Source organism: Canis lupus, chromosome 26 (assembly GCF_011100685.1).
Source record: "Canis lupus familiaris isolate Mischka breed German Shepherd chromosome 26, alternate assembly UU_Cfam_GSD_1.0, whole genome shotgun sequence".
Lineage (NCBI taxonomy): Eukaryota > Metazoa > Chordata > Mammalia > Carnivora > Canidae > Canis > Canis lupus.
Genome location: NC_049247.1, coordinates 16,540,473 through 16,553,843, shown reverse-complemented (window position 1 = coordinate 16,553,843; position 13,371 = coordinate 16,540,473). Strand labels below are relative to the sequence as shown.

At 51.3% G+C, this 13,371-nt stretch overlaps 1 protein-coding gene across 1 annotated transcript in view; it reads left to right on the top strand.

Moving 5' to 3' along the window:
- Positions 1-1,300: 1,300 nt before the first annotated feature.
- The window catches only part of PXN (paxillin), a 48,448-nt gene continuing 36,377 nt past the window's right edge, over positions 1,301-13,371 (top strand). The window contains exon 1 of the mRNA XM_038575296.1: positions 1,301-1,424. Coding sequence (XP_038431224.1) covers positions 1,412-1,424 — 13 coding nt within the window. The 5' untranslated portion in view covers positions 1,301-1,411. The remainder of the gene's footprint in view (positions 1,425-13,371) is intronic.

The following is a 13,371-nucleotide window of genomic DNA, read 5'->3' as shown; positions in this document are numbered from 1 at the left end:
TGGGCAAGGAGACTTGAAGTTGTACTTACAGAGCATTTTTATGTAGAATGGACAAACTATCATCATCCTTTGCAAAGAGTGGGGAAGGGCTGATAGTAATAAATGCCTCTATGAGAATTAATTTTGTTTTTTAAAGATTTAACTTATTTATTCATGAGAGACAAAGACAGAGAGGCAGAGACACAGGCAGAGGGAGAAGCAGGCTCCATGCAGGAAGCCCGAGGTGGGACTTGATCCTGGGTCTCCAGGATCACACCCTGGGCTGAAGGCAGTGTGAAACCGCTGAGCCACCTGGACTGCCCTGAGAATTAATTTTTATTTTTTATTTATTTATGATAGGCTCACAGTGAGAGAAAGAGAGGCAGAGACACAGGCAGAGGGAGAAGCAGGCTCCATGCACCGGGAGCCTGACGTGGGATTCGATCCCGGGTCTCCAGGATCGCGCCCTGGGCCAAAGGCAGGCGCCAAACCATTGCGCCACCCAGGGATCCCGAGAATTAATTTTGATAGTAGCTATGAAGTATCTGGCACTCCATGAATGGCAGCTGTTATTATTACCTGATTTTCGAGTGCACAGGAGCAGAGCCCCTCTGGGCTCTGGGGTAGCAGTGGGTGTTTCAGGAAACTGTGCCTGGCACTGGGTGTAATCGCCTTGAAGTTTTTCCTTGAATGCCTTACTAAGGTGGGTTCCCCTCTGCTCCATGCAGAGTTTTGGAAAAGCCTCCCTTTAGGGAGGGTGGACATGTGGAACATTAAGGGATATACAACCTTGAAAGTACTGAATCTGGCTTCAAAGGCTGGATTGCAGGCTGCACCAGAGAGCGACCCCAAGAAAGGTCCTCCAAAGGTTCCTTGTTTTGCTCGGTACTGATTTGGGGTCCTCCTGGGAGATGACCTACTGGGAGAGAGACGGACAAACTGGCGGACAAGCCTGAGTCTCCAGCGGATGCGTGGGTGACTGGTGGATGGACAGACACCGGTCAGACTGTGAGATGTCGAAGCCGATGGGTCTGTCAGCCAGACAGTCAAGCATGTGACTGAGGCCGAGACTGACCGCAGGGCCCGCAGGTCTGGGAGCCTCCCGCCTGCAGGCTCGGCCGCGAGGGGGCGCCGCCGCCCCGCCCGGCCCAGCCCGGCCCACTGCAGGCTGGGCGCGCGCTCGCGGCCGGCGGCGGGGCGGGGCCAGCGTCCGCACGGGGCGGGGCCGGCGGCTCCCGGGGGCGCCCGCGGGCGGGGGGCGGGGGGCGGGGCGCGGGGCGCGCGTGCTCGCGGGGGCGGGGCGCGCGCGGCGGCGGCGCGTTCCGTTCCGGGCCGAGGCTCGCGGCGGAAAAGTTGCGGGGCGGCGAGCAGCGGCCCCGGGACGGGCAGAGAGCGCGACGCCGAGCCGGCCCCCGGCGCCCGCGGCCCCGCCATGGACGACCTCGGTGAGTGAGCGGGAGGCCGAGGGAGGAGGCTGCGAGGGGCGCGCGGCCCCGGGCCTGGCGGGCGCGAGCGAGCGGCGGGGGGCCGCGGGGCGGGGGTCCCGGGCCGGGCCGGCCCCGCCGCGGTCCTCACAGCCGCCAGCCCCCGCCTCGGGTACGGCCGCGCCTCCGGACCCCGGACCCCGGACCCCGGACCCCGGAGACCCAGCCGCCGGGGTCAGCTTGCACCTTAGGGACCTGCCGCCCGCCCCGCCCCGCCCCCCCCTCCGTGGGACCCTCCCTTCATAGCCGGCTCCCCCAGCCCCCACCTCCCGGATCGACCGCCCAGCTCGGGGGAGCAGCTGCCTGCACTCCCGGTGGACCTGCGCCCACCCCTTCAAGGGCCCCGACTTCAGGGGTAGCCCCTCCACGCCCACCCCTTTCATTTCGCAAGTTAGAGCAGAGCCTCCGCTGACCACACCCCCACAAAGACAAGTTTCTCATCTGTCCCCATTAACCACCCCCCACCCCAGGTCTGGGCGCCCTGTTTCGTCTCCGGTCACTGCATTTCGCCGGGTGCCTTGTCCAGTCTGGACCAGCCCCTCCCCTTTCCTATCACAGATCAGCCTAATCCTAGAAGAGTAAGCCGGGGAGACATGATCCCCCCCCCCCCCCCACTCCCAGATTCTGGGGCAGCGCCAGGGGAGTGAGGTGGGAAGCGGGCCCCAGGGTATGGCCATCTCTGGACTTGCCCCGGCTGGCAGGGTTCCTCCCACCCCCCAGCATCGGCCTCCTTGCTGGAGGCCACACAGGTAAGGAGGACAGGATGCCCAGAACAGAGTTTTACTGTTTTCATGTTATCAGAGCTCCAAAACTACTCCTTTCAGTCCAGTCTTGATTGGTGTTAGGACAGGGAAAGGTATCTCCTGGAACCTGACACTAAACCCAAGGGGGTTGATGCCAGGGTTCTAGGAATGCCTTGAATGGCCTGAACCCTAGAGTGAGAGGATTCACTCTTCCCTCTGTCTCCCTGCCCTTCATGCCTGTAGCCAGAGGGCCTCTGAGCTGGGGAGGTAAGGGGTGGGGGTAGTTTCTTCTCTGTAGGAGCCTTGTCTTCCCACTCTGGACTGTGGGTGGCTTGTGTGACCACTGATTCTTTCTGTGTCCCAGGCTCTGAGAAGTAGATTCATCAGACAGCACTGACTGGCCTCCCCCAGGCACACAGGGCACTGAGTGAAGACTGGCTGTTCGTAGGCCCTGGACTTCCAAGGGGACAGGGAGGAGGACCGCCAGCTTCCTTTTGAAAAAGATCAGGGTGTCGCTGAAAGAACCTGGTGATGGGGATGGTGTATAGTCCTGCCTGTTTTGCAGAGCGTGATGGCTGCCAAGCATACTTCTGCCTTTGGGTCAGGATTGGCACCCATTTTTCCAACACACTCAAGGTTGGCATAGCTTGCAGGCAGGTATTTTTTTTCACATAAAAAATAAGCTGAAAGGAGACTGGGGCATAGTTTTTGAATCAGGATCTGAAAGTCTCCAGGCTTTCCCAGCAGGAACCGGGTAGCAGAGTTAGAGTTTCTAAAATGCTGATGTGTTTCTGTTGCTTTTATACGGTCCCTTCCACACGGTACTGTTTGAAGGTCTGAGAAAGTTTTGTAGAGTTTGCTGCTGGAGTCCAGAATTCCTGTCCTCTGACAGTCTTCCATTTAGGGCCAGGAAACGGAGTTAATCTCAAGGAAAGAGTATACTGGCAGGAGGAGACTGCAGGAATTGAAATTTGCTGCTTATGGAGTACTTCCCCATACCTCAACTTGTCCCGTCCTCCCTTCCAGCAGCCCTTTATAAGAGCCCCTTATTAGGGCCACTGCTGTCATTAGTACCTGCCTTTTACAACTGGAGAAAATAGACTAACAGAGACAGACTTGCCCAAGGCTGCACCACCACAGAATGAAAAAAACATGACTAAACCAAGTCCTTAGCTCCTAGATCTGCAGCTCTTGTGTATCAAGAGGCCTTTCTTCCTGAGGAGGGGGTGAAGGAGGGGTCGCAGGGGTGACGGCTGCCACCTGTAATTTCTGCTGCCTTCCACCACAGACTCCCCAGTTGTCAGGGCTGCCTGACTTCCTTGGCCTAAGCTCCCAGGAGGCCAGCCATGCCTGGCTGCACTGCAGCCCCAGGGTGGGAGCAGTGGGGCGATCAGGAAGGGGAGAGGAATTTGCCTCTGTGCTCAGGCCCCATCAGCTGTCTGGATGGCTGCTCAACACACTGCCTGTCAGCTGTTTTCCTTAGTTAGGGTGGACACAAAGGCCAGGCCTCTTGTTTTTATTTTTCTCCTGAGAGTGCTCTCAGCTGTGAGCCTCCTGGTCCCTGAAACAGAGTTTATGGTCTGTCTTATGGCAAGGCTGGAGGGGGCAGTCTCTGTTGCGACTTTAGTTTTTTTTGGTCTTAAAAATTGGGGAACTCCTCCCTCCTTATAGCTGCTAGTGACAGACTCACCATGTGCTGTTTAATAAGTTACAAATTTATAGCTCTTTGGGCAGGAAAGCATAAACACTGCCCTTCCCTGTGTGTTCTCTCCTCTTTGTGCTGTGGGGTGGCTGCTGGTGGCTTTTCCCATTACTGTTTAGATGCTGGTTTGGCCTGGAGTTTGCTCTGTTGAGTTCTGGCTAGAGTTTCCTGGACAGAGTTCCCACAACACTGAGATGTACTCTGATTACGGTTTCGGACCCAACTCCTCGCTCTCCCCTTGCTCATGTTGCTCCTGCTCTTGGGGGGCTGTGATCACAGCTGCGGCCCAGTAATGGTCACGTGTGCTTGATGAGAGACAGGCATCGGACTCAGCACTTTAGGGGTCTGATCACTGCCGTTCCAATTGGGAGGTGTTTTATCTCCACTTTACAGATGGAGAAACAAGCTCTGGGAGGTTCACTGGGGGGAAGCTGGGATTGGAACCCAGACTGATCCAATTCCAGATCTGGTCATCTAAATCATCATAAGATTAAGTGCTTGGTGAGGTGACTAACTGGGGGGTGAGCCATGGGTCTGCTGAGTAATTGCTTGTTACCTTCAAAATTTGTGCCCTGGGGGCCATCCTGTATAAATGGCCTCTCGAAAAGGGTGGGTCCAGTTGAGACCTTGATAGCTTTGCCTTCCCATCTCTTAGAGGGGGAGCAGCCAGCTGTTGGCCATGCCCAGTTGCTGCTAGAATCTGGACATGTCTTCTTTCAGCTTCTCAGCAGTCTTGACCCCCTGAAAAACAGTGCCTCATTGTCCTTAGGGGGAGTGCTAGGGGGGCAGGGGAGTTGCCTGGGGCATTCCGGGCTATGGAGCCTCCCTGTTTCCATGGAAAGTCTGGACTTTGGGCTTGCCTGTCTGTGGTGGCTCTGTGTGTTAGGCCAGGGTCAGGGCACCCAGCTGCTGGGCCTGCAGCAGAGGCAGTCCGGGGAGTGATGGTGTGTTCTGCGTCAGCACTGATCTTGTTCGGGGCTGTACACTGGTGAGCCCAAATACTCCTGGGCTCTGAACCCCGGGGTATTTGATTCTTAAGCAGGTGCCCTTTCCATTGTGCTAAGCTGTCTGCTTCCTGGGCAGCCCCAGCTCAGTGTAGAGAGGTTTGGGTTGCTGGGGCCATAGCCCTGCTGCTGTGGGTTGGAGACCTTCCAAGGGAGCATCGCAGTATTCCCTCCAGCTTCCCTAGTGACAGCCATGCACTGGGAAGCTGGGTGGGTCCTTGGCTGGAGGGGCCCACAGAAGGCCAGAGTTACTGCTGAGGCACCGAGCAGCACCGCTCCCCCATATAACTCTTCTTGCATGGAGTGTGCTGGCCCTCTAAAGCTTCCCTGGGCCTCTGCCTTGGCCCAAGGCCAGAAAGTTGAAAACTTTCACGCTCATTGCAGTTCTTCCCTGGGTTGGCCTGGTCTCAATAACAAACATTTGTAGAACTCTTTCCCATAATGTTTATTGAGCACTTACTATGTACAGGCACTGTACTGGGCACCTTACATGCATTGTTTCACTGACTCATGTTGGCTGTAGGAGTCATGGGTTCAATTATTATTACTGCTATCCATTTTACAAATGATAAAACTGAGGTACAGAGAGGGTTAGCTCCCTTGCCCAGATTCTGTTAACTAGTGACTGGCAGGGCTGGGGTTTAAATGCAGAGTCAGGCTTGTAACCGTGTTTACACCTCTGTTCGTGAAACTGGATCGGATCTTGCTTGCCTATTGGTTTGGTGGTTTTCCATATGCTAAAAATCTTTCCTGCCCTCTCCGCACAGCCCCCATTCTCTGTTCGGTCTCCCACATCCATCTTCTTCCTGCTTTTGGGCTTCTTCCCTATCTTTTACTCATTTGTTCTTTCTTGGGATGGGCTGCTAGGCACTTGTGGCAGAGTCTCCCTCTCAGTGCCCTCCCATCCCCAGTCACCTGTTCTCCTCAGGACAGAGGGTTGTCCTTTGAGGTCCCTCTTCTACTCCTGGTTGGAATAAAGCCCTCTGTGCCCCTGGCCCATACAGACATGCTCCTGTCTTCATTCAGGTGTTTGTACATTGCTGTCAGTTGGAGCCAGCCCATTTCCAGAGGAGGAAGTCGATGAAAATGTTTAAGGTGGAGAATTGAGGGTGTCTTCTGGGAGGGAGAGAGGGAGACAGACAGTTAGGGGGCTGAGTTTTCCCAGAAACCTTGACAAATCACCTGATTAAAATAGGTGTCCAGGAATTATCTCCTTACCCGGGATAGGCCCATAGCCTCCCCAGCCCCACTTTGCCTTTTCAGTTGGGGTCCTGTTAGGAGTCTCACATCTGGCCTGAAGTGTGCATTCACGTCCTGTTAAGTCTTCCAGCTAAAGACTTGATTGCCTAACCAGTGGGACTCAGGGCTGGCCTCTCCAGGGAGGCCTTGGATGCTGGGCCAGTGGCAGGCAGAACGTGTGGTTGGCCGGGCCCAGCAGAGCCCCTGGTGGCCAAGTTTTCCCTTAAAAACGGCTTTTTAATGCTTATTTCTTGTGTGATTGTGGTATTGTGGTTTTATGGGTGGATATTGTCATTGTTAGGTGCATGTTAAAAGTATTTAGGAGTGAAGTGTCATGATGTCTGCAACTCGTTTTTTTTTTTTAAGATTTTATTTATTTATTCATGAGAGACACAGAGAGAGGCAGAGACACAGGCAGAGGAAGAAGCAGGCTCCTCACAGGGAGCCCGATGTGGGATTCAATCCCCAAACTGGGATCATGCTCAACCGCTGAGCCACCCAGGCGTCCCAACTCATTTTTTTTTCTTTTTTAAGATTTTATTTATTTATTCATGAGAGACACACACAGAGAGAGAGAGAGGCAGAGACATAGGCAGAGGAAGAAGCAAACTCCATGCAGGGAGCACGATATGGGGCTTGATCCTGGGATTCCAGGATGATGCCCTAGGCCAAAGGCAGGCACTAAACCAGAGCCAGCCAGGCATCCCCATTTAAAAAATTTTTTTTAATTTTAATTTTTTAAAGATTTTATTTATTTATTCATGAGAGACATAGAGAGAGAGAGAGAGGCAGAGACACAGGCTCCACGCAGGGAGCCTGACTTGGTACTCGGTCCTGGGTCTCCAGGATCAGGCCCTGGGCTGAAGGCAGTGCTAAACCAATGAGCCACCTGGGCTGCCCCCCATTTTTTTTTTAAAGATTTTATTTATTCATGAGAGACACAGAGAGAGGTAGAGACATAGGCAGAGGGAGAAGCAGGCTCCCTATGGGGAGCCTGATATGGGCCTGATCCCAGGACCCTGGGATCATGACCTGAGCTGAAAGCAGATGCTCAACCACTGAGCCACCCAGGTGTCCCTGCAACTGAGTTTTAAATGATACAGTAGAAAGGAGGGGTATATATACGTGTGTGTGTGTATATACATACATACATATATATATGTGTGTGTGTGTATACACACAGCCTGCAAGCATGCGTGCATGTGTTTTTATAAAATGGCAAACTGTTAATGACTGAATCTAGATAGAGAGTATATGGGTGCTCATTGAAATGGTCTTCCAACTTCTCTCTCTCTGTATGTTTAGACACTGTCATGATCAAAAGTTGGGAAAAAGTTAAGAAAACATTGCTTATTCCATAGTGGGCTCAGGGTTATTCAGCCAGGAGTGTACATAGTGTCTCGGCCTCCTGTGATACTGTGCCAGTGGTGCAAAGGCTGGGTGGGCAGACAGGAGCCAGGCAGGCCCGGGATGATCAAGACTGGTAACCCTCAGCTCTGGTGGGGGCACACAGCCACAATGACCCATGCAGTAAAAAGCATGGGGCCAGCCAGAGACAGTGAACTTCCATAGTGTGGAGGCAGCCTCTGGGGTTATTTTGGGTGTGGTGACATTAATCAGACCAGGGTCAGGACAAGGGAGATATTGGGCTCCAGTCAGAGTTTGGAGAGGGTTGCTTGGGTGGGATGCAGAGCGAGGCTTTACAAAAGAATAGCCTCTGGGCAGCTGGAGCCTGGGGGAGGGGGTGAAATGCCATTTGCTTCACATCATGAACCTCTTATCTGTGGCCCAAAGAACACCACTAGCCTGTGGGCAGTGTGGGCCAGAGTGGCCCTGGGCTCTTCCATGCAGCTCAGATCTGGCCATTCAATCCTCCAAATTTAGGCTCCCAGTCCTGGAATCCCCAGTCCTGGAATCCCCACTCCCAGGTCCCTCTTGTCTAACTCAAAGATGGGCCACCTTGGCCTCCCATCTGTTTGGGAGAAATAGCCAGTGGCCCCTTGGCTTTGAGGGCCTGATGCCTACTAGAAACCTTTTGGGAAGCCAGCAGGCTCTTGTAAGGGGAGCACTTCACTCGAGGGTCTTCTTTGAGACTCACGCCTGTCTGTCAGCATGCAAGGATGCAGAGGCTGGCCACTTGGTAGGGATGAAGGAGGGATCTTCCTAGTGAGGTCTCAGAGTGGTGTGTCATGGCCTTCTCTGCCTGTTTGAAACACAGCACGATGTGTGTTTTATGGGGGGGAGGGGCGGTGCCGTGAGGAAGCCGTATGTAATTCTTGGCTGGGACTCAGGTAATTGTTTTAATGAAATGGAATGCAGCTTATTCAGAACTCACTTGGCAGAGACAGCCATGTTCTGTTCTGTTTTCTTGTTGGGGAGAGCAGGGTGCACATTTCCAGCTGTTTTGAATAGTAGAGCCCTGGATAAGCATGAAGGTGGGTGGAAGCCTCTGGGGAGCCCTTTTCAGTTTAGCTCATGGATCCTCATGCTGCTTGAGACACCTCTGGACAACATTCTGTGTATCCTTTTGAATAAGCCATGGAGACCTGGGCCCCACTCTCGACAACAGAAAAATCTTGTTGAAAATGGGCCTACAGCCTGCCTCTTGCAGTGTTGGGAGTCTGCAGGAGATGAGGGGTGTGGGACTGGCACACAATAGATAGACCCTCCATGGCTGTCTGTTCATTCACCCCACATGTCTCTCCACCTCACCACCTTTTATAAGCCTCAGTAGCCCTCTTCCCCTTATATCCCATCAGTGTAGACCTGATGTGGCCATCCGTAGGTCCCTTTTTCTTCTGGTTCTCTCTCTTTACCCATCTACCTCTTCTAACTTCTTCATCATGTCTTTACTTTGCTCCTTTTTTTTGTTTTTAGCACAGCCTGGGCCATTCTTTCACATTTTCTCTTTTGCTAAGAATGCATCCTACTCTTTAGTGGCCTTATTTCCCCCTCTCTCCCTTGAGATCTCTTTTCTACAGACACACTCCCCCCTACTTCCTTCCCCACTTCCTTCTCTTTTTTTTTTTTTTTTTAATTTTTATTTATTTATGATGGTCACAGAGAGAGAGAGAGAGGCAGAGACATAGGCAGAGGGAGAAGCAGGCTCCATGCACCGGGAGCCTGATGTGGGATTCGATCCTGGGTCTCCAGGATCGCGCCCTGGGCCAAAGGCAGGCGCCAAACCGCTGCGCCACCCAGGGATCCCCCCACTTCCTTCTCTAATCCCTTCATGGGGGTCTACCTCTGTGTTATTCCAGAGGCTTTTGCTGGCTCCCTGTTTTGCTCCTAGGTACCTAGGTCAGTTTATCTACTTGCGTGACCTCTTTTTTTTACTTACGTGCTGGCGACTCCCTAAATTTATATTTCCACCCCTGACGTGGATTCTATTGTCCAGATTCTTCCGGCCAGCCTGCGCACCAGCAAAGACTCAGCTCATTTCCTCCTCACTGTCTCTTCATGGCCTCAGGCATTGTCTGCTCTCTTTGTTATTGTCCCCTTTTCTTCTCTTGGCCTATGTGACATCACAGGCCTTTGCTCAACACTTTGAGATTTAGGCAACATTTTTTGTGTGCCTCATCACTGTTGATGTGACTCTGACTGCAGTCCTTTGAGGTGGATGCTTGTTCCCCACCCCACCCCTTTTTTAAAAAGATTTATTTATTTATTCATCAGAGACACAGAGAGAGAGGCCGAGACATAGGCAGAGGGAAAAGCAGGCTCCTCACAGGAGCCCTATGTGGGACTCAATCCCAGATCCGGGGATCACAACTGGAGCCGAAAGCAGCTGCCCAACTGCTGAGCCACCCAGGCATCCCTAGTTTTCCGCATTTTGAAGATGAGGAAGCTAAACTGCAGCTCAAGGGACTTAGGGACACACCCAGTGTCACCCAGATCCTGATGCAAGAGCTTGACCTGAGTGTGTGACCTTAGGTCTTCTGGCACCAAACTCATTCTCTTTTTGGTTCTTCGTACTGGAACCATAGGTTGTATTTGACCTGAAGACCTGTGTTACTTGGCCTTCCTAGTATTTAAAAATATTCCAAATTACAGTTTCTTTTTTTTTTTTTTTAACAGATTTTATTTATTTATTCATGAAAGACACAGAGAGAGGCAGAGACACAGGCAGAGGGAGAAGCAGGCTCCATGCAGGAAGCCCGATGTGGGACTCGATCCCAGGACCCCGGGATCATACCCTGAGCCAAAGGCAGACGCTCAACCACTGAGCCACCCAGGCGTCCTTACAGTTTGATTCTTAAACAACATGGTTTTAAACTGTGTGAGTCTATTTATACGTGGTTTTTTAAAAAGGTTTTGTTTTATTTTTTTATTATTTTTTCATGAGAGACACACAGAGAGAGAGACAGAGACACAGGCTCCATGCAGGAAGTCTGATGGACTCAATCTCGGAACTCTGGGATCACGCCCTGAGACAAAGGCAGATGCTCAACTGCCGAGCCACCCAGGCATTCCTATACATGGTTTTTTAAAAAAGTAAATACAGTATGGTTCTGTCAATGCATTTTCTCTTCCTTATGATTTCCTTAACATTTGCTTTTCTATAGCTTACTGTATTGTAAGCATACAGTATGTAACATACAAAATATGTACATAAGATATACATACAAAGTATGTTTTCTTTGTATTATTAGTAAGGCTTCTGGTCACTAGTAAGCTATTAGCAGTTAAAATATGGGGGACTCAAAAGTTATATGTGGATTTTCATTATTGACTGACATAAGCTGCTTATTAAAGTTTTGATGTTATTAAAAAAAAAAAAGTTCTGTGTGAATTTTCAGCTTCTCAGGGAGTCAGTGTCCTTAACCCACATGTTGTTCAACTGTCAACTATGGTTGCCAACATTTAAAACATTAGGAGTTACACATAAAAATCCATATGTTGTCTCTTTTGAAGAATCAGTTGGCTGCACTGGATGCCCGTCTTCCAAGGCACCACTGGGTTGGCCTCTACAGCTCCAGCCCTCTTGTCGGTCCTCTTCTGTTGCCTACAGTAGGCTGAGCTCCTTTGTACATATTCCTGCCTGACCCTGCCAGGGGAAGTTCTAAGAATGCTCTCTTTCTGCCTCATGTTTATGGCATATACACATGTGCTAAATCTAGGGGGTTTCTTTTTTCTTTTTTTGTTAAGATTTTTAAAAGATTTAATTAATTTACTTATAAAAAAGTAATCTCAACACCCAACATGGAGCTCGAACTCAACCCTGAGACCCAAGAGTTGCATACTCCACTGGCTGAGCCAGCCCGGCATCCCATCTAGGGGCTTTCTTTTTTTTTTTTTTTTTAAAGATTTTATTTATTTATTCATGAGAGACACACACAGAGAGGCAGAGACACGGGCAGAGGGAGAAGCAGGCTTCATGCAGGGAGCCCGATGCAGGACTCAATCCCGGGTCCCCAGGATCATGCCCTGGACTGAAGGTGGCACTAAACTGCTGAGCCACCCAGGCTGCCCCCATCTAGGGACTTTCTTAAGCTTCATTTTCTGCATTAGATATCACTTCTGACCACTCCAAGCACTTAGCTTTGCCTAGAGTCTGGATCTTTGTCCAAGTTGCAGGAAATTGCCTCCTTACCTGTCTCCCCTCCCCTTCCTCCTTTTATATCTGTGCAGCTGGTCCTTGAGAAGGCTCTTTTCTGGTTCCAACCACCCAACCTCTTGACCTTCCCACTTCAATATAACTTCACAGATCTAATGTAAATTGGGCTTCTTTTCTTTTTTAGATATTTTATTTATTTGAGAGAGAGAACACACAGAGGAGCACAAGCAGGAGGAGTGGCAGAGGGAGAAGCAGATTCCCCACTGAGCAGGGATCCAGATGTAGGGGCTCGATCTCAGGACCTATCTGAACTGAAGGGAGATGCTCTACCAAATGAGCCACCCAGGCACCTCCTCCTTGTAAAACTCTAGCCGTTGCTTTGGGGTCTTGGTTTTCTCTGTCACCTCTTCACTTTGCTAGTCAGCTGCCTGTGGTCTTGGTGGAAAACATTTATTTATTTTTAATTTTAAAATTTTGTTACTTTTTTACAGTGTTGAATAGTAGTGGGTAAAGAGGATAGGTGGCAAACATGTAGTGCATATGAGCCTGGTTGAGCATTCAGCTGAATCTGACCTGGGTTATCTCCTGGGAGGATGTGATTTGGGACTCTTATGGCCCTGTGGGGTAGAGAGCTTGGGGGCACAGCTCTACAGATAAGATAGTTGTCCCCTAGTGCTGGTGGTATTAGGTTTGGTTTTGGTTATAAGACATTGCATTTCCCCAGAGCCTCTTTGGTGGCTTTGGAGAGGAAGTGGCTGGGGAAGGAGGTCGTTCCGTGGCTTGGTTTATACTAACTGCTCATCTAACACTAACATTGGAGAGCTGCCACAGAGACTGGCCCTAGGATCCACTTCCAGTTCAGCACTGGGCTTGTCCCAGAATCCACAGGCCTTCCTCTGTCAAGGAAGGCTGTGAAGGATGCTCTGTGACATCTCTAAAGCCTCATAGGATGGGTCTGGGCCAATGAGGCTCCAAGTATCAGTAAAGAAAGGGAGAGTTTGGTTTTTGGACCATAAGCTGAGGTCTTTGTCAGTGAATGAGTCCAGCTAAAGCAAGAAGCTGTCCCAGTGGCTAGGCTGCCCTGCTTGCCTCTGTGCCTTTTAGGGGTAGTTGATCTGTTAGGTCAGCCCTGGGGCCTATGGGAAGGTAGAAATGGCTCAGAGAGTCTTGGCCAGGCTTTTTCTCGCTCTCTGTTTCCAGGAACATTCCTCTTCCTTAGGTGGAAATGGGAGTGTCCCACAGCCTGCACTTGGTTTCCTCTGGACTTGCCATCCCCCGCCCCTGGATTCCTGGCCTGGCTGACCCACTGGGGTGGTTTCTCATCACTGCTGAAGTCCAGGACAGCCAAGTTGGGCTGGTTCTTCTAGGGTGGGCTTAAAGGAGAGAGACCAGAAGTGGTTACCCTCCTGGACTTGCTTGGTCACGTGGTGCCTGTCTTGGAAAAGTTCTTGCTTGGTCATGTGTTGCCTGTCTTGGCTTGTGAGTGGATGTGTGACTTCCTCCCCCTTTCTTAGTAGAGTCAGCCTAGCTGTACCCTGGGGGGATAGTGGAGTGGCCTCTTTTCCTCTCCCCTTCACCATCTCAGATGCCTTTTCTCCTGTATCCTGAACTTTCCAAGAATTTCTGCCCCTTCTCCCTCATCGGAAGTTAGCACTTGATGTCT